The sequence below is a fragment of the Balaenoptera musculus genome, chromosome 9 (assembly GCF_009873245.2).
Source record: "Balaenoptera musculus isolate JJ_BM4_2016_0621 chromosome 9, mBalMus1.pri.v3, whole genome shotgun sequence".
Taxonomy (NCBI): domain Eukaryota; kingdom Metazoa; phylum Chordata; class Mammalia; order Artiodactyla; family Balaenopteridae; genus Balaenoptera; species Balaenoptera musculus.
The window spans coordinates 90,184,642-90,205,801 of record NC_045793.1 but is presented as its reverse complement, the minus strand read 5'-3'; the positions used below and the strand labels follow the sequence as shown (position 1 = coordinate 90,205,801).

The 21,160-nt window shown below is 48.0% G+C and overlaps 1 protein-coding gene across 1 annotated transcript in view; it reads right to left on the bottom strand.

Moving 5' to 3' along the window:
- CDHR3 (cadherin related family member 3) overlaps positions 1–21,160 on the bottom strand; it is a 73,006-nt gene that overhangs the window by 36,747 nt on the left and 15,099 nt on the right. Inside the window, exons 3-6 of the mRNA XM_036862828.1 lie at positions 15,496–15,661; positions 11,580–11,677; positions 2,303–2,397; positions 1,415–1,519 (exon numbers count right to left, since the gene is read on the bottom strand). Of these exons, the coding sequence (XP_036718723.1) occupies positions 1,415–1,519; positions 2,303–2,397; positions 11,580–11,677; positions 15,496–15,661 (464 nt within the window). The remainder of the gene's footprint in view (positions 1–1,414; positions 1,520–2,302; positions 2,398–11,579; positions 11,678–15,495; positions 15,662–21,160) is intronic.

Genomic DNA, 21,160 nt, shown 5'->3' with positions numbered 1-21,160 from the left:
CACCGTCCTGCTGAGCTTAACCCGGCAACAAGCATTTTGTGGGAGTGCCTCTGCTGCTGTTCCCTCCGTGTTGACACTCAGCAACTGGGCTGTGGACTGTGATAACGTCCAGAAGTTTCACAATTGTGGTGTGTTTTGCCACAAGGCACTTGGTTAGCCTGTGAGTGGAGTTGCTTTTTTTTTTTTTTTATAAATGTATTTATTTTTATTTTATTATTTATTTTTGACTGTGTTGGGTCTTCGTTTCTGTGCAAGGGCTTTCTCCAGTTGCGGCGAGCGGGGGCCACTCTTCATCGTGGTGCGCGGGCCTCTCACTATCGCGGCCTCTCTTGTTGCGGAGCACAGGCTCCAGGTGCGCAGGCTCAGCAGTTGTGGCTCACGGGCCTAGCCGCTCCGCGGCATGTGGGATCTTCCCAGACGGGGGCATGAACCCGTGTCCCCTGCATTGGCAGGCGGATTCCTAACCACTGCGCCACCAGGGAAGCCCTGGAGTTGCTTTAATACCTCAATCTCAGAATACTTTTGCAAGCATTCTACATAGTTCTGGGGCCCAGTGGCTTTTGGTTGGTGGAGTTTCCTGAGCTGAATGTATTCCATGAATACAGCGAACCCAGGCAGGGGAGTTTGCCAGTTTCCTTGTGGCTGGTTCCTGAGCCTGGCTCAGCAACTGGGGGGGTACGGTAGGGGGCGGAGTCTTGTAACCAGTAACCAGGCTGTTTGCAGGGTCACATGCCAGCTCAGAATCCCATATCCCCCTCATAAATCCTTGTCTGTGACAGGCTCTGGTCTCGCCTTTGTGCCTGGGCTGGTGCTGGGCACATTCCCACAGGCTGCCTCTACCAGATTCACTTACCTTCCTCGCGTTCTTGGATGGAGGAGCTGCCAGATAAGGCATATCTCCTTTCTGAATCCACCACAACAGGAGGAAACTTAGAGCACCCAGCAGTGGGCAGGCCCCTTAGGCACCATCGAGACAGCCCTTTCCTCAGTCGGAGAGGATGACCTGACAGTGGGCTTTATGGGGTCTGGACTGATGACGTGCTCTAGGATTCTGCCGTTATTAGTGGTGAGCATCCTATCCTATGAGTACCTGCCTTCTGCCTTCTGCACATGCCCAGTGGCAAGCCTTGCACCAGGGGCGTGGTGTCTTGCCTCCACCCCTTCCCCACCATACCCGGAATCCCATGGTGCACACGTCTGTGGGGTGTGGAGACGGGGGGAACAGAGGTGGAAGATGTTAAGTCTGGAGGCCCAGGTAAAGGACACTGACGAGCTGGAGCCTCTTACCTCTCCTGCAGGCCAGAGCAAAGGGCAGCCCTCTGCCTTGCATGAAATGTGTCTGAGGAGGCTCAGCCACTTAAGAGACATGGTGCCCCCGGCCCCCGGAGACCCCCGCCCAAGCCCTCAGGCCTACCTGGTAAAGCGAGGGATCTCGTCATTGATGTTCACGATGTTCACCTGCAGCTCCATGGAGGCTCTGAGCCCTTGGCTATCTCTCACTTCCACGATGAGATGGTAACTGTCAGGAAACAGCCCAAGTCAGGGAGTCAAGCTTCGCTGACACTACCCCAAATGGGGTGAGGGGAGGGAGGGAGGGAGGGAGGAAAGGGTCCGTCCGCTTTCTGGCCACCCCCCTCCGTATCCCCCTGCAGAGTCAGATCTGCTGGGTCCACCCTTCTTTCCTCATCTCTAAAACCCCACCCCTCCATTTCTCATCCTATAGTTATTACTGACGGCTGCCATCTCCCGCCCGCCATGTTGCACACCTGTCTCCATCCTCCCTCGCGTTATCTCGGCAAAGTGCCTCATCCACCCACGTAAGGAAACTGAGGCTGCCGTGGATTAGATACCTAGCCCTGCTTCTCACACCTGGTGCAGATCCCAGAGCCAAACCTGCGTGGACCCCAAGGCTTGTGTGTTTTCACTCTCGAACCCTGGCTTCTCCTTACCTCTTTCCTCAGAGGCCTGCTTGCCTCCACCATTCTGCTCTGATGTCGGCAAACAGCTCGGACAGCTGCCTCTCCAGAGCCAGAAGGGCATCTGAGGCCATCCTCCGGATGCTTCCGGGGCCCCCTCCCACACCTTCGTTCTTGTGATCCAGAGATGAAGATTTTGGGTGGGAAGGAGGCCTTCAGATAATGGCCTTACTCCTGATCCCTCTTTGGAGCTCGCTACCCTCTGAACCTAGCAGCAAGGCAGCAGACCACTCAGGGCCTCCCCAGCTGCCCTCAGGCTGCACTAGGCCTGTTCCTTGGACACTCAGATAAAAGGTACTTCAAGCAAAGTCATTGGCAAAGGCTACCTGCTGTGTCCTGCTTCAAAGTCAAATTCTGTTGTGGAGAAGAGGGTCCCATTAGCAGACATTCTGAAACTCTGTGAAGGGGAAATCAGGAAATACTAAAAAAACAAGGAAAAAAATATTACTAAGCACACCTATGTAGCTTTCCCCAAGAGATGAATTTGTTCGCTTCCCATTTCATATTCTTGGCCTGTGCAACATTTTTGATGTATCAGGATGAGGCCCAAATGGGCAGTTCTCAGGCTTAATGGTTCTTGATTCCAGAAGGCTCTGGATCAGTTGGTCTGAGTCTCTGACCCTGATCGGCTGCACCCTGAGAAGCTGGTCACTGGATCCTGCTTCAATTACAGAAAATACACATAAACAGCTCCCTGCTTCTGAGTCCAGCATACTTATCCCCATCACCGTATTCTCACTTCTGCTTCCCAGGACAACTTCTGGCTTTGATTTGGTGTCTTGGCTTCAACCAACACTGTTTCAACACAGCTCCCATGCATTAGGAAATAGGACAGTACTAAAGCAAATACGATCCGGTCTCTTTCCTTAAAAGAACTCAGGATATGGTGCGGCGTGAAAATGTTCACAAGCATCGTTCATTACAATGATGGCAGGGAAAAGGAAAGAGACAAGTGTTAGAGAGAATGAACCTTAGCAGGTACTAGAGTCCAAGTTGGAAGCTGGTTTGGGATGTAGACGTGTTTTTTTAAACATCCCATCTCAGGGCTATGGCCACTGGTCAAGCCTTTGCACATCCTGGGGAGTTGAGGGTCTGTCCTCCTTGGTTCCCAGTACTCAGCCCAGCTCTCTTGAGGACCCCTTGCCCAGCACCAGTTGCTCTGATAAGAACACAGGCTTCTTTGTACATCCCACTGAGGGCCAGCCCATAGGAGGCCCACCCCTGTCCGTCCACGGGCGCTCATCAGAATTGCTTCCTTGCTCCCATCGTGGAGTCAAGAAGCAGGGGAAGGCCCCGGATCAGAAGAGCTGAGTCCAAACTCTGGTTCTCACCTCAGGACCTGGGACAAGTCCCTTCCTTGCCTGTAACTTAGGGCTGAGACCACTAACTGCTCCTCCGCGTTATGGTAAGGATTAAATCGGAAGGCACACTGGAAAACGTGAAGGGCTGCGCGGCAACACGTGAGGCTTACGTATTTATAGCCATCTGTTCCAAAGGGCTTTAAGGGCAGAAGGTTTCATTATTTCCCACTAGGGTGAGGGATGATCTCTGGATCAGATCATAAGTGGAGGTTATGCAACCAGAGCCACAGCCCCTGAAGTCTAGAATCAAAGGAAACGTCAGCCGAGCTTTCCAACCCAGTGATTTGCTGTGTTGTGATCGCAGCTGAGCTCCCCGCAGAGAAGAGAGAACGCACAGAAAATAGATGAAAGCTCTCCTTTGGGGCCAATGTAAGATTTTTAAACCATTTTTAAAAGTGTTTACTTTCCATTTATTATTTAATAACATTTTTCTAATTGTAATGAACATATTTTTAACCAAAAAACTGGGACCGAAAAGTCTAAAAAGGAAAATATTAGTCACCTGTAAAATCTCATCATTTTCATGAAGTCTTCTGTTCTTTTCTATGCAAACATACGCCCTCCAAAAAATTGAGATGATGTTCTAACCACAATTATAATATTTTGTTCTTTTTATTTATAGCTTGAGCATTGGCCCATATTCTTGTCTTATTTTATAGACTGGTTGGTTAACGATGATATGGCATTCTACTGTAAGGGCTTATTTTACCAAGTCTTTCTTGCTGGTTACTTAGGTGCTTCCAACCCATTTTGAAGAGGAAATATTTGGGCAATGCCAAGGAGTGCCCTTCTGCCAGCTACCCCGCCCTCCAAATTGTATAAGCACCTTGACAGCACTCAAAGGTGTGATGTTTAAATCCCAAGCCCCCCACCAACTCTCCAGCTCACTGCCTGGGCCTGCAGCCGGCAGCACGTGGAGCGGTCCTGGCTCTGTGAGCGGAGCCTTTCCTGCAGAGAAGCCTCACGTACCCACATATCAGAGGCCCAAGCTGGATGGGCTGGAATGGCAGAGTTCAGAGACCCCGGCAAGGCATTTACTATATGCACCTGAATCGGGATGCCTTTCCACATGTGTTTTGAAGTGCTCTAGGAGATAGGTCCCCGGATCTGGTTGTTTCCCAAACAGTGCAAGGTCTTGGGATAAGGAGATGACAGACAGCCCTGCTCTGCCAAAGATGATGGTCAACCGAAGGAACATACAAAGAAGATGTGGGCCAGGTGCTCCAGGAGGGATAAATACAGGATATGACGGCAACAGAGAAGGAGGCCTCTTAGACCCATCCGGAACATGAGTCACACACCGGGGCAGTTGAGTCGTGAAGTGGCTCTGGATCCAGGCTGGAGCCAGACTGCTGAATCTGAATCCTGGTTCTACCACTTTATGAGAGCTTGTGCAACAAAGAGGAATAATAATAAGTCATGCCCCATGGGGAGATCACGTAAAGTTCTAGAACAGTGCCTACCAGAGGTAAGCCGTCCATGTATGTTAACTACTACTGTCCAGTTAGAATGTGAGATCCATGAGGGAAAGCGCTTCATTTTATTCACTGCTCTATCCCTATGCCTAACACATACTAGGTGCTCAATAAATATTTGTTAAATGTTCAATATTGGGGCTTTCTTCTCGCGTATTTCCCATCTGAGACCCCCATTCCCACCTTAAAGGATCTTAAAACAAAAAGGCAACAACAACAAAAACCTTGCCAACCTTTATAAAAAGTCTCTTTCAGTTTGGTAATGCTGGACTTGGGTATGAAATCGTCCTCCAGTCTCAGCAAGCAAGAAAAAAGCAACAGCAGCAGACAGAAAGGGTGGAGAGCTGTAGGATTAGAACAGGGGGAATTTCTTTTAAATTTTTATTAAGAGGCTGATTTCCTGGAATCCCGATTTTTTTTTTTTTCTTTTAGAGCCAGGCTAATTTCCTTTATCCCTGAACCTACGAGCTTATGTTAATGGGAATAGCAGTTCGGTACTTAGAAAGGAGATAATATCCATAGACTAAAAATATTATGTCATGTGGCCATTTGCCAGCGACTCAGCAAAGCTTTCTGTAAAACCTGGCATTCTCTCCCCTTTTTAAAGGCTTGTTTAATCAAAGCTGCTCCCTTGATATTCGTTCTTGGAAAACAGAAATTAAATAGGATGAAAAGCAACGGCAGCCCCTCTCTGCTCCGGTACTGGCTAAGAAAAGTCCTGAGTAATCAGATCAAGTCGGTGAACAAATGCTTGTCAGACAAGCTCTCGAGCGTCCCCGCAGGGAATATTCCTTTACCGTCTCCCCAGGTCTCTCTCTTTGCAGCCCCTTGGCGGCAATGCTTTGCTCACGGATGCAGAGCTTCGGGGTGGAGGACGGTGTGCAGGCTTCCTGCCCCATTCATCCTTTATTGTGCCACCGGTGCGGGGAGAAGAAAGGCTGCGAGGGAGCTGGCCCAGTTTCCTGAAATGTCAGGCTCCCTGGGGAGGGCGCGCCACCTCCGGGCCGGCACCCCCGCTACAGCTGGAGTCACGGGCGAATAATGATGCAACCTGTGCTGATTTGCAGCCCTCGGTCGCTTTCGGGCCTGCAGTGGAATCAGGCGGCAAGAATTCAGCCTCCCAGCTCGTAGGAAGAGAGCAGTCAGTTTCCAGGGGCCAAGTTTCCAGGGGGAAGCAGGACCCTTACTCCTCCCAAGTCCGGGGAGTGCCAATGACCCTACCAGCCACTGAGAACGTGCCCCCAAGCCCACCCAGAGGGCCCAGACGGGCAGCATCTCTCTACTGGGCCAGGGCAAGTTTTAAAGGTGATGCCACGGTCCTATTATTTTTCAGTGTAAGCTGAATGTTTTATAAAAGCCTCAATTCCTCTCTTTCCCCCTTATTCCACCCCAAAGGAGCTCAGAGGTGGGAGGTGGGGGACGGGAGTGGGAGGGAAGGGCGCCTAGGAGGAAAAAAACAGCTACCATAGAAAAACCTACTGCAAGCCCTTAACTCAGCTGGGCTCTGCTTGCGTGTGTTATTATGAGGGTGAGCTAGGTGGGTTATAGACAAATATTTGTTTTTAAGAAGAGCCACATGTATAAATGCAACATGCTATAGATATGTAAAGGATGCAATCCTTTACTGAGGAAGCTGCAGATCTTCCTGTATTCTGTCAGTCTTTTTCCGTGATCAGCCTGGGTCCTGTTCTTTGATTCAGGCGTCACTAATCTTAAGAACAATGATCCCCTTCTATTTGAGGAAGTATCTCTCCCGACGTATGAACAGTCATCAGTGGTGGTGTATTTGGAGTGGGAATTTTCCAATAGCACTGCTTGTTCCCTTCTCAAGCATTCTCACGAGAACCTGGAGTATGAAGTGTTTTGCAAAGACTTCCAGTGGAGACTCCTGAGTTAGGCAGATGCCTGGGGGGCAGTGAATAGTAGGGGTGTGTGTGTGTGTGTGTGTGTGTGTGTGTGATAGGGGTGGAGGTGCCTGGGGAACAGGAAGGGCGCTGTCACTCAGGAAAGAAAGGAGCAGGACACCGAAGACAATTTGCCAGAACAGGGTGGAAGGGGGTGAGCAGGATTCCTTGGTTTTCACTGGCATTACCTGGCCCAGGCGAGGGCCTCAGTTCCTTCCCTCACCAGGAAATTGGGGGCTGCTCAGGGACCTGAAAAGTTCCATCCAGTGGGACTGACAGTCATCTGATGATCACTTTACTCTCAGGAAGACTGAAAGGTGATGCCACTACTCAGAGCCATGAGCAAGATGGAGGTGGAGAGAGAATTGCTTCCCCTGCTGCCCTCCTGGTAGCCCAGCTGGTAGCAAGGTTATTGCTCTTTTAATTTCATCCTTTGTCTGCCCTGGTGAAGACAAAGCACATTTCACTTTATGCAAAAGTCCTTCCCTAATGGAAAGGCCAAGAGAAAGCCCCTTAATGGAAGAATTGCTGCACTAGATCACTTTGCCTCCAGCTGCGAAACTGATTAACGTCCTTCGAGTCTCCAAGGCAGCTTTGCTGCAGTCACGGTGGCCATTTCCAAGTATGAGGGGCGGGGAGTGTGGGAGTTGGGTGGGAGGGAGTGGGCCCCAGAGAGCCTCCTTCAGGAGGTGGAGAAAGGGCAGGAAGAAATGCCAGTCAATATAATTATTCACATAGGGACCGTCCTGCGCGTCTCTGTGTCCTGATGCTTGCCTCTGAGCCGGCTCCATCTGCACCCATCACAACACAGAAGGTGCACCGGCAGGGGAGCGAACGCTGGGCCCCAGCCACACCGTCCAGCACAGAGACCACCAGCCACGGGCACCTGTGACCACAGAGCATCTGCACTGTGGCTGGTCCAAAAGGAGATGAGCTTTAAGTGTAAAATACACGAGTCCGAAGAGATACTATGAAAAAAAGGATGTATGATATCCCACGAGTCATTTTTATGTTGATTATATGTTGAAATGATAATAGTTTGGATATATGGAGTTCAACTGTATCAAAATGAATTTCACCTGTTTCGTTTCACCTTTTTGATGGGGCTACTAGAACATTTAAACGCACAGCACTCATTGCTGGCTCACAGTCCAGCTCTACTGGGCAGTGCGGGCCCAAACAATGTACAACCACATGCTTTAAAACTTTCGTTAAAAGGGAGGGAGCAAATACCAGTGGTTTCTGTATTAGCCCCAATTTTACACAATCTGTGACAGACACAGTTTCACGTTATTAAGCTGGATGAGGGTGGAGGATTTGTTGTAAAAGAGTTGCAGGTTCCGGAGATGTCCTAGAGCTAATATTTAATTTATCCTTCCTCCTCGAGTCGCTGCCATCAGCAGGGTGACTCCTGGAACCCACCAGGTGAGATGACAGGCACAAACCAAGCCCAGGTGGCTTCCTGCACATGCTTTTATTAAAGTCTGTGCTGTGTATTTTATTAGTCTGTGCTTGTTTACTCAGGTCAGTGGTTCTCCAAGGGCAGAATGCATCAGAATCACCTGGGAAGTTTGTGCTCCAATTCAGCATTCCGATGCAGAGTCTAGGAATCTGCGTTTTTGAAGCATCCTAGGTGTGTTCTCATGCAGGGGCTTGAACACCCAGTGAGAAGCACTCATAAACCAGTGTTCCCAGCCTTTCTGACCAGAACAATCACCCAAGGTATCTGGCAAATCTGTAGATTCCTGGGCCCATCTCAGACCCACAGAATCCAAACCTCCGAGGGAGAGACCTGGGGAGTGTGGGAAACAGTGTCTTAAAGCAGTAAAATAAGTCAGAGAAAGACACGTACTGGATGATATCACTTAGTGTGGAATCTAAAAAATACAACAAACTAGTGAATAAAACAAAAAAGAAGCAGACTCACAGATATAGAGAACAGACTAGTGGTTACCAGTGGGGAGAGGGAAGAGGGGGGCGATTTAGGGGGAGGGAGTTAAGAGGTACAAACTATTAGGTATTAAATAAGCTACAGGGATATATTATACAACATGGGAATGTAGCTGATATTTTATAATAACTCTAAATAGAGTATAACCTTTAAAAATGGTGATTCACTATATTGGACACCTGTAACCTGTAATATTGTACATCAACTATACTTCCAATAATAAAAAAAAAAAAGCAGCGGTCTCAACCCTGGCAGCACAAGAGATCACTGGGTGGGGTGCTTTAAAAACCTGATGCCTGGGCCACACCCCAGGTCAATCACATCAGACTCTTAGGGTGTGGGACCCAGATCTCTGTGGTTTTGAAAGTTCCTCTGGTAGTTTCAATTTGCAGCCAAGGTTGAGAAGCACAGGTTTGGTCAATAGCAAATTAACCCATCTCCTTTCTCCTTGTAGGGAGCAAAATATATCATTTAGTACCACCAAGTGGGCAGAATAAAATGTCTATGTACAAAGACCGTGGCATGTTACTTCCTGAACTGTTATTACCTTTTGCTAGTCTGAGAAAGGTTCCTTCTAGGTTATGTTCACTGCTCCTGAGGGCTGGCTGTTGACTTTCTGTGCAGCCGTCAGTTCCAGCACAGGTGTTAAATACTTCATTAACAATTTCTGCTGCAGTGCCCCCTCCCCAAACAATCCTAAACTCACTGCAGAAACCACAGTTGCAGCCACCCGGCTCCAGGTTCCAAGGGCCTGCAGCTGCTCTCCGATATCTCTGGATAGCATTACGTTTTCTTTTAAGGGAGCAACACCTACTGTATTTGCTCCCCACCTGGGCTGCTTCCCTTCATCTGAAAGGGTAACAACCTGACTTTGGAGGTATTTTTGAAAGGGCCATGACCTTGTTCCTTCTGCCTAATTTTCGAAATATATATTAAAATGGAGATTTAAAACTAAATATTTTTCGTCACAGCCGAGATTCCTTCCACTCTGCCCCCACTGCATCTTGCACAAACTTTATAGTAATGATCTTATTGAATTATCATTATTTGGTGTATGCATGAATGTCTCCCATCCAGAGGTACAAAGATGTGTCTTATTCGTCTTTGTATCCAAAGCATCTAATAGAAAGCCTGGCACATAGTGGATTCTTGGTAAATGTTGAAATGAACTAAATGTTTAAGTGTGGTACTATGCTTTGGGTTGCTGACTTAAGGTCCATCCAGAATCCCTTTTCCCCTGGTCACAACCAAGCAACAGTGGCCATAAGACACAGTTCTGGCCAGTGAGAAGTAAGCAGAAGACCCCTGGGTAGGGCTTCCAGGAGGGTCTTGGTTTCCCCACCAAAAAAGGGACAAATTGGGTTGACCTGCCTCCTTTATCCTGTACCCCATCCTACTTTCTTTTTTTCTTCTTCTTCCTGCCTGGAACTTAGAGGTAAAGCCTGGAAGTACAGCAGCCATCTTGTAATCATGAGGTTAACAAAGGGAGAACAAAGCCAACACACACTGGATGAAATAGCAGAAAGATAGGAAGAGCCAAGGTTTCTGAGGGTAGCAGCTGTGCCAGCCCTGGACTGCTTGTGTGCCTGCCTCTGGTCTTCTTGTTATGGAAGGAAAACAAATCTCATATCCATCACTGTGGTTAAGTTTTCTGCTACTTTCAGACAAACACATTTGTAAGTTATATAACAAGTGTGTTATTAATAAGTATGCATTTAAAGCACCTAGTATTGCTCTTAGCAGGTAGTAGGGACCCACTAAGTGTTTGCATATTAATCACTTATTCATGCAAATAGAATCTTGGATGAACGAATGGGTTGATTGGTTGTTTTTTTGACAGAAGGATTGTCTTCCAATGATAACAAACTATTCCCTAACTTAAGATATGTTCAATAATCTTAAAACAGCTTTGTTGCGAACCCTGTAGAACCATATTCTATTGGTTCTGGATTTCATTCCCAAAGCTCCCTCCTGTTAGAGAAAGTAGTCCTGTTGAAGCTGCAAATCATGCAGCAAATGCAGAGACAGCCTCCTGGCGTTGCCAATTCCCCAGGTGTCATATTTCAAGAATTCTCTTCTCTGTACGGTGGGTTTGCTGGAGTTTTGTCTGCTCCGAGATTAGTCAGGTGGCATTAGCTTTGGTTTTTTTCTCTCCAGCCTGGGCTGCCCAGCTGCGGTGGGTGCACAAGCTGGGAGCTGAGGCATCCTTGCCCAGGGATAAGCTAAGAGGCTTCTTGGCCTGAGGGTTAGTGGTTACAAGAGCTCCAATGGCAGCCCCCTTAAGGAAACTGATTAAAAAGGTAGGGATCAGCTGTCTCAGACTGAACCATGAGGGAATGCTCCAGGACTCAGTCTCCTGCTTTTCTCTGTGGAAATCCTCCTTTTCTTCGGAACTCCTGGGACTGTCTTTTAATTCTCTTTTAAAACTTGGCTCCAAGCAGCTTGTCTTCATCTCTTGGAAAGGAAGTGTTAATGCCTGCCTTTGAGGTATACATTTTATGCTTATTTTTAGAATAATATAGCTGGTTTTTTATCACCTTAGAATTTAAAAAATATTGAACGATTTTGATACACCAGGCACTGGTCTAAGCGGCTTTATGTGCGTTATCTAATACTAACCATCCCCCTACTATGGTAGGTGCTATACTATTACTCTTCCATTTTATAGATGGAGAAATTGAAGCTCAGAGAGATTAAGAACTTGTCCAGGATCACACAGAGCCATGGATCCAATGTGGGGTGTCTGTCCCCAGGAGCCCCTCGCCCGTTCCAGCCTCCCCGGGGCTCTGTGCCTGACAGTGGACAGCAGATTCCTCCCATTGCCCCCACCCAGCCCACCCTGCTGAGACTCCAGGCTCCTGTGTCAGAGACCACACAGAAAAGCCCCTCTGCGGTTTAACAAGGAGACTTACACCGAGGGGTGTGTTTTGACTTGTGTCTTCTGGATCGAAGGCCTCCACCTGGTAAACGAATCCAGGCTTGGCTCCTTCCACTATATAGAGGTCTAGACCTATACCGGCATGCAAAGGGGAAAAAAGAAACATTTTATTAAATAAAGCAAACGAGGAATTCCCAAACCAGGACAGCCGTATATAGTCAAAGGGAGCCAAGCATTGCGGGAAAGAAGAAAGCAGTGATTAAGGCCATGAGTAAGACCACCACTGACCAGCTTGCGTGGGTGGATCCGTTTATGGGAATTAAGAAAGAGCTAGGGTTGACCAAGCTGGTGTCAAGTCTTAATGTATCTCCTGGGTTGAGAGGTGACTAGGGTACTTTTGTTCGTGGGGGAGGGGAGTGATAAGGACAGAGCGGTGGAAAGTAACCCAGTGGGAACCTCCAGTGTGAGTTCCAGATCCACTTTCACGTGCAAATTCCTCCTAAACCGAGCCTAGGTCACCCCTCAAGTGCACTTAGTATCTCAGCAGAAATGAGTCCCTGAAATGAGAGGCCTTATAGTAGAGCAGAGAGAATATGGAGAAAAGGAGAGGGAGGGCTACAAAGGTTCAGGAAAGGGACCACACATGGATTCCTTCTACTTCAGAGTTCTCGGTCGTCAGGGTGAGGAGGGAGCAGACAGGGTCACTGGCACCACCAGCCTTGCCCGAGGGGCCACCATGCTCTGCCCTGGCATCTCTTTCTGAGAACCTTTCTGAGAGATGACTGACAATTTTAACATTAACTCACTCTTTTGGAAGCACTATGCTGAGGACTTATGTTTTCTCCTTTCATCTTCGCAACAGCCCTGTAAAGTAGGTATGGTAGTTATCTCCACTTTACAAACGAGGACACAGGCTCAGAGAAGTTGTGAGGTTGTCTCAGCTGCTAAGTAATAGAATCACAATTCAAACCCAGGCCGTCTTACATCCAAGCTCCAGCTTACATTTGCTTTGATCACTGCTCAGGCTTTCATTCAAAAAATATTGACTGAGTTCTCACTATGTACCAAACACGGATCTACATATTGGGAGTACGGCCGTTCACAAAACACAAAACCCTTCTGTCATGAAGCTTGCATTCTAGTGCGGGAGGTATAGATAATAAAATAAATTAATAAAATACGTGAATGTTACTGAGCAATGTTACGGAGGCGAATCAGGGAAAGGAGCGTGGTGAGTTGGGTTACCATGTTAAATAGAGTGCTTCTGGAAGGTTCACTGACATTGGAGTCAAGATTCTTAAAGAAAGGAGGAGACATAGAGATGCAGGGGAAGGAGCAGAGGAAACGGCGGATGGAAAGATGCCGGGGTAGGGCGTGCCTGGGGTATTCACAGATGGGTGAGGAAGCCGGGACTGCAGCAGCAGAGGAGTGAAGGGGAGATGTGTTGGAGAGGAGATGGGGTTTGGTAGGGGCTCATCAGATCTGATAGGACCTTAGGGAGACTCTGGTTCTCCTTGTGAGGGAGATGGGAAGTTCTTGCAGGGTTTTAAGCAGAGGAGTGCCTTGATTTAACCGATGTTTAACAGGATCCCTCTGGCTGTCGTAAGAAGAACCAACCAGAGGGAACAGAGGCAAAGCAGGGAGACCGATGAGGTGGCCACTGCCGTGATCCCGGCGAGCCATGGTGGGGTTGCTGGGGAGAGGTTGGATTCTGCATAAACTTAGAGGCTGGCAGGATTTCCTAATGGGTTTGATGGTGGGTGTGAGAGACAGAGGGGAATCAAGGGTAACTGCGAGGTTTTGGCCCATGAAACTGGAAGGATGGAGTTGCCAGTAACTGAAATGGGAAAGATGAGAGAAGCAGATTTGGGCTGGGATGGTGGGGAGGGAGATGGGAGTCAAGAGTGGTTTGGGGGCACATTAAGTCTGAGATGTCAGATTCTAACACCAGTTCCAGTGTGTGTCTAGGGGGGTTCCCACACGACCAAGCAATTCTCCAACACCAGCTGGGTGTCCCACAATTCAACTCGATTCTGACACTGTCTACCCAGAGATAGCGTCAGATTCCACAGCTGCAGGGCTCCATCATACAAGACAGCCCCTGCCCCTTCAGATGCCAATCACACGTCCAGGTGGTCACCTGTGCTTCTGACCAACCGGCTCTAGATGGGAGGTTCCCACAACCCCCTCCTCGGGTTCCAATAATTTGCTAGAGGGGTTTGCTCTCTAGTGAACACAGGGAAACATTTTACTTACTAGATTATTGGGTTATTGTAAAAGGATATAAGTCAGGATCAGCCACATGGAAGAGATGCGTAGGGCACAGTACGGGAAAGGGGCAGAGATTTCCCATGCCCTCTCCAGGCACCCACTCTCCCCAGGTTCCATGTGTTCACCAACCCGGAAGCTCTCTGAGCCCTGTTCTTTTGGGCTCTTATGGAAGCTTCATTACATAGGCACGACTGATTAAATCATTGGCCATTAGTGACTGAACTCAATTTAACTCAATCTGCAGCCCCTCCCCCCTCCCCACTGTCCAACCTTCTAATCATATGGTTGGTTTCTCTAGTGGTCAGCCCCCATCCTTAGGTGGGGTCCAAAAGTCACCTCATTAATGTAAGAAAAGACACCTTCATCACTCTCATCACTTAGGACATTCCAACGGTTTTAGGATCTGTGCCAGGAGGGGACAAAGACCAAATATATGTTTCTTATTTATTTATTTTTTTTAATGCTATTCTTGTCTGCTTACATTCTTTTTATTTATGTATGTATGTATGTATGTATGGCTGTGTTGGGTCTTCGTTTCTGTGCGAGGGCCTCCTCTAGTTGTGGCGAGCAGGGGCCACTCTTCATTGCGGTGCGGGGGCCACTCTTCATCGCGGTGCGCGGGCCTCTCACTGTCGTGGCCTCTCTTGTTGCGGAGCACAGGCTCCAGACGCGCAGGCTCAGTAATTGTGGCTCACAGGCCGAGTTGCTCCGTGGCATGTGGGATCTTCCCAGACCAGGGCTCGAACCCGCGTCCCCTGCATTGGCAGGCAGATTCTCAACCACTGCGCCACCAGGGAAGCCCTATGTTTCTTATTGTAAATCACAATACCATGGATGTCCATTAGACATCCAAATGGAGATGTTGGGTAGGAAAGTTTTTATCTGAGTCAGGAGTTCAAGGGTGAAGCTGGTGTAGCAGCTTCTTAGTTAATTTGGAACACTACCCTTACATGTGTGTAAAGTGACTGTGTTTCTAGCTTGCCTTGTCCAGAGGACATTAATACGCTAGGTTGATGTTTAGCCATCTTATTTGACTTTTCACTAATAATATGATGTACTAAAGTAGATTCCTTTGAAAAAAATAACAAGGTAGTATGTACTGATATAAAACGTGACATTGATAGGTTAATAAAGATGATTGAATCCAAAAAATAGAAAACAAACAAAAATAACAATGGACTTGGGAGTTGTCAGCGTATGGATGGCCTTCAAAGCCATGAGCCAGGGGGAGATCACGCAGGATGTTACCCTATGCTCCGGTCCCCTATATTGTCCCTACCCTGTAGCAGACCCCAAATACACAGTCCCCTCGAGGGGTCAGCATCCATGGGGAGAATGAACCAGTCAGTCAATGGCCGGCATCCAGTGCTAAGCCTGTAAACGGGCTCAGCCCAGGTTCCTCCAGAATGATCCACTTGAGGTCCTTGAGCCCCAGGTTCCTCCCCAGGACCAGGAGAGGCCCAAGAGAAGCCATGGATGGAAAGGGCTTTGTAAATTATTGGGTTTTACTATTGGGAGTCCTGGGCTGGTGGACGTTTCACTTATTCCCCACTCATTAAGCAGCTGCCTTTTCCAGGGAAACAGCTGCTTGTTTATTTACTTTTCTATTTCACTCTGTCCCCCAGCGTCCTGCCTGATGCCACCGTCTGGGATGCATCGCACACCCCAGTGTGTCTTACCTTTTGCCAAGTTGCCTTGAAACTCAGGCGGCTCATTCACATCCGTTACCTGGACCGTCAGGACCTGCAGGTCAGTGACACCCACGTCATCCTTCACACAAATCTGCAAATCAAATATGTGTGGTCCTGTTTCAAAATCTAGTTGTTCCTTCCCGGTGGTGACAACCTAAAAGCAAATGCACAATTCTTAGTAACCATGTGAAAGAAGATCTGTTTTGTATGCACACATTTTGCAAAGGGATATTACTAGGAAGGAGGCAACCAGCATCCTGGAAACCATCTTTCACTCACTGTCAGGGGAACCAGTTGTTTTGCCTGTGTCTTTCCGACATAAACCCCATGACACTTCACTAAAGGGACCCCTCTGTGGGATGCTGCTCTTCGTAGGAAAGACAAATATTCAGGAGACATCCTAGTTCCATCTACTGGAGATGGAAAGCCCGAAAATTATAAAACCTGTCACTACTTGGGGTAGGCTCCTAGGCAAGTCCCTTAGCTACCCTGAATACAGTTTGATTTTCTTGTCTTTAAGAATAAGATGCTGCACTTCCCTGGGATTGCTGTTAAGTTGCGTCTTGACTCATCATTCCCCTCTAAGTTTCCCAAGGCCACATCTAAGAATAAACAAGAGAAGGATACATCTGCAGAAATAAGAAATGATATTTACTTACACCAACAGGCTCTTTGGGTTTTTGGTACATTTCCACACATTCTTCCACTGCCAGAAATGTGTCCTGTGCAAGACAAGTGTTTTGGAGTGGAGATGTGGAAGGGGCACCAAGCACCAGGGCCAGAGACATATCACCGGAATCTAGACTGTTGCCAGCAGGAACCCCCGTGGTGCATGGTGGAAGGGCCCTGCTGAGGTTAACTGGAGGCCCGTCTGTGACCTCTCACATCTATATGCACATCCCTGCCACCAGCTTAGCCTGTGGAGCTCCCAGAAGGCCCAGAGCCCTTTGAGATATCAAGGACTAAATTTCATAAATATCTTAATTTATGCTCATAGAAGAACCTTTTGGTTATTAATACGACTGGGGCCAGGCAGGGAGGCATTCAGTATCCTCTACTGAGAAAAGCACTTAGCTCCTATCCAGTTTCCACCACTGGACTTCTGTGTGACCTTGGGAAAGTTACTTGACCTTTCCCTGATTTTGTTTCCACACGACTATCTTTAGGTAAATAATTCTCGCCCTAGTTAAACAACTGAAGTATAATACAAGATATTATAACAAAGAGCTAGATCACGGTACTATGGAAAATCATGGGGAAAAAAGTTCATTGTGAGATGTGTTTAGTCAAGGAAGACTTCATGGAGGAGGTGGTGGGTATTGTGTTTGACTTTGCACGATCTGGATTGATCATGAGAGGAGAGGATGGCCACAGATGTAAATGAGCACATGCAGTGGAGGGAGCACGTACGGAGGAGGGTTGAGAGGGGAAAACACAGTAATCTTGTCACCACCAACGAGCAGGGTCAGCCTGGGCTCCACACAAGTGGAGATGACCTGTCTCTCTGCTTGGCACGTGGGAGGTGAGAGGCAGCATAACATAGGAGTCAAGAGTGTAGACTCTGGAGCCAGACTGACCGGCTTCAAAGCTCAGCCTTCCCATTACTTAACCTTTCCGTGCCTCAATTTTACCATCTGTAAAATGGGGATACTAATGGCATCTGCTTTCTGCAGTTGTTGGGAGGATTCCATGAGCTAATCCATGGAATACTTTGATCCTTGTCTGGTGCTGAGCGAGCACCCAGCAAATGCTGACTTTTATTATCATTAGATGTCGAAAACTGTTCAGTGAATGTGTGTCCACCAGAGCTGCCCTCTGTCACAACGATCCTCTGTGCTTACTAATTTACACCCTAGCTTCCAGCTACCTAAGCCTGGAGTCCTCTCCTGAACTCCATGCTTGCAGATCCTTCACCCCAATGTTACCTATTGACAGCCTTTCTCCTTAGGGCCTGGCTCTAACACCCTAGAGGGTGAAAATAGAACAGTCAAAAAAAGGTCTAAAATGTTATATCTTGGAACCAAAGGAATTAGGTTACTGCCAACACATGGAAAAGTTGCTTTTGCTGTTGTCTTTACCAGCATTAATTAAATGTTCATGTGCAAGGCTCTTGCCAAGCCATTTTGTGGAGTATTTTATTTAATCATCTCAGTAACCATAGGTTGGAAAAACTTCCCCCTTTCACACATCAGGAGACCAGGGCAGGGAGGAGAAGGAACTCCGAAGGTCACAGCTGGGAGTGGTGGAGTCTCTCTGATGGTGGGCAATCTGGCTGCAGAGTTTTGGTAAAAGACGATAAGTTTAGTTTTAGGTGTGTTAAGTTTGAGGTTGTTCTGGACAAGCCTGAGCAAATTTACAAGGTCCACAGTGCTCACGACAGCAGATGAGGACAGAGGGGTGTCAAGCTCAGAGATGGGCCAATGGCAGGGGGGCAGGCACGGCCGGCACGCAACCTCAGAGAGCGGCTGCCCTTACAGCTCTCATGTATGTCCATTAGTCCCGCCTCCCTGACTCCTTGGAGCTTTCCTTCTTGGTGCTGCTCCAGGAGGGGACTCCAGAGGTGAGCCACATGCGCTGCTGGGTGAGGCTCGGACATCCCTCTTGGGAGGCGACAGTGAGGCAGCGCGGCTTGGGGGCGATGAGCAAGTGTTCTTGGGGCCAGCCTGCCTGACCTCAGATCACAAGTCTGCCACCAATTAGCTGTGTGAACTTGGGCAAGTTGCTCAACCTCTCTATGCCTCAGTTTCCCCACCTTTAACATGCAAGTAATCATAGCGCACCACTTCATAGCATTGTTGTGAGGATTAAATGAATGCATTCACAAAATGTTTAGGGGAATTCCTGGCATGTGGTAAATGCTCCATAAATGCGAGTGGTCGTCATCATCATCACCATCAGCATTATTAACCGTCCTAACCCCCCACCCCTGAAGTCTCAGCAGCTCTGTCCAAAAGTAGGGCAGCCTGCCTCTGGCATGATTGGAGGTCACCCTCAGAAAACCCTGCATGACTGAGTCCCAAGGCCAACAGTGACCAGACCTCTGGGCCGGAGACCCCAGAACCTTATGGCTAGGTCATCCTGCAGAGTGTCAAGGAGGAGCTAGGTTCTGCCACAGAGATGGCATTGTTGTGTTCTGTAGGAACAGCCCTTGTGAGCAGTTTGGGTTGGAGAATAGCAGCTTCTTGCAGGGGATGGTTGATAATACTGGGTAGTTTCTGGAGAGCAGCAACAAATTCTTAAGAACAGCTTCAGGACGTGTGAACCTGTGGCCCATCCTAGTACCAACACGGGGTCCTGGGCAGCTGTGGTGCCAGGAGGGCACCATGACTGGGGCTATACACTGAACACGTGACCTAGATCAGTGGAGAGGCTCAGAAATTCTCCATTTCTAGAGGTCAGGAACAGGATGGAATTCCTCCTTGACTGACAGCCCTGTTTGAATCACATGGAATGTGGGAAGGGCAGGTATGATAGCAGAGGATTTGGGGGCTCATGCAAGCAGGAGTAGATGTGCAGGGCAGTGTAGGGGACAGAGCCTGACACTGGGAATGGGAAGACCTGAGTCAAGTTCTTATTTCATCCTTTCTGGCTCTGTGATCTCAGACAAATAGTTAACCTTGCTGTCTCTTTGTGATGTTATTTCTAGAATAGGGATTTGCAATTTTAATGGTGATAATATCAGTGTTAGTAGTAACAATTAAGAGACCAGGATGTGAATGTGCTTTTTTTCTTTTTAAACAGCCCTCATTTTTTTTTTTTTTAAGGTTTAATTTATTTATTTATGACTGTGTTGGGTCTTCGTTTCTGTGCGAGGGCTTTCTCTAGTTGTGGCAATTGGGGGCCACTCTTCATCACGGTGCGCGGGCCTGTCACTATTGCAGCCTCTCTTGTTGCGGAGCACAGGCTCCAGACGCGCAGGCTCAGTAATTGTCAGCCCTCATTTTTTAAATTAATGTTTATTTATTTATGTATGTATGTATGTACGTATGTATTTATTTATTCGGCTGCGTCAGGTCTTAGTTGCGGCATGTGGGATCTTTCACTGTGGCGCGTGGGCTCTTCGTTGCAGCGCATGGGCTTCTCTCTAGTTGTGGTGTGCAGGCTCTAGAGCGTGCAGGCTCAGTAGCTGCAGCACGTGGGCTCTCTAGTTGTGGCACAGGCTCTAGAGCGCACAGGCTCAGTAGTTGCGACGTGCGGGCTTAGTTGCCCTGTGGCATGTGGGATATTAGTTCCCCGACCAGGGATCGAACCCAAGTCCCCTGCATTGGAAGGTGGCTTCTTAACCACTGGACCACCGGGGAAGTCACTGAATGTGCTTTAGAACATCTGCAAATCTGAAATAGCTTGGGCATCCTCATCATTAAAGGCTATAGACTATAAGAGGCTGAGAATGAGGGCTCTCAAGTGGACATAACCCAAATGTCTGTCAACTGATGGACAAATAGACAAAATGTGGGATATCCATTCAGTGGAATATTATTCAGCCATTAAAAGGACTGAAGTACTGATCCATGCTACAACATGTGTGACCTTTGAAATTTTATGCTTAAGTGAAAAAAAGCCAGTCATTAAAAACCAAATACAATATGATTCCATTCATATGAAGGGGTCCAGAATAGGCAAATCCATTAAGACAGAAAGTAGTTTAGTGGTTCCCAGGGCCTGGGGGGATAGGAGACAGGGGAGCGACTGCTAATGGACTTGGGGTTTTGTTTTGGGGTGATGAAAACATTCTACAATTAGATCGTGGTGATGGTATGTGAATAGAGTAAAAACCACTGACTTGTGTACTTTAGACAGGTGAATTATATGCTATTCGTATTATTTCTCAATAGAGCTGTTTAAAAAAATAGTGAGAGCTCTAAAGCCAAACTACCTGCCTTCCAGTTTCAGCACAGCAGTAGCTGTACAGCCCAGGGCAAGTTATCTCACCTCTCTGTTAAATTTTGCATCATTTCCCCCATCTTTACAAAGGGGGTAATCATACAAATAAAATCATTGGCTTGTTGTGAATATTACAAGAGTAAACACATGTCAAGCACTTTCCACAGTGTCCGGTGTATACTACGTGCTCTATAAGTGTAAGCAACTGGCAAGGCTTAGAGGCACAGATAAGCAGCAGCTGTTAAAGATGAACCAGATGTCAAGGGAGCAGGTAGGTAGGCAGGGAAGTCACAGAAGCAGTATGTGGGCCCTGGGAATGTACACTGGATGGTGAGGTGAAGTCTTCCTGAATGTGTGCTCCTTGCATACCAGAGGGCCCACCCCTGAGGTGCAGAGAATACCAGATGCTGGGCTCTTGCCTTCAAGTCCTGGGCTCCACAGGTCTGCTCTGGGGCCCAGATATGCACACTTTTTGAAAGCTCCCCTAGTGGCTCTAATCATCAGCTGGGTTTAAGAACTCCTTATGTATCTCAGAGAGGCAACCGAGCCTAGACCAAGCAGGCCCACTGGGTCCCACCAGAAACCCAGAGCAATGGCAGGTGGGAGCAGGGGCAAAGCTGATGATGACTGTAGGAGGTCCCTATGCCCATTGAGGAATGAGGTAGGCCTGGGGGATAATGCAGTACAAGTGGGTCCAGACACCTAGACTCTAAAGACTTCCTTAGAAGGCCTTTGAGGTTACCAGTAGACATGCAATCAGCGGGTTTGT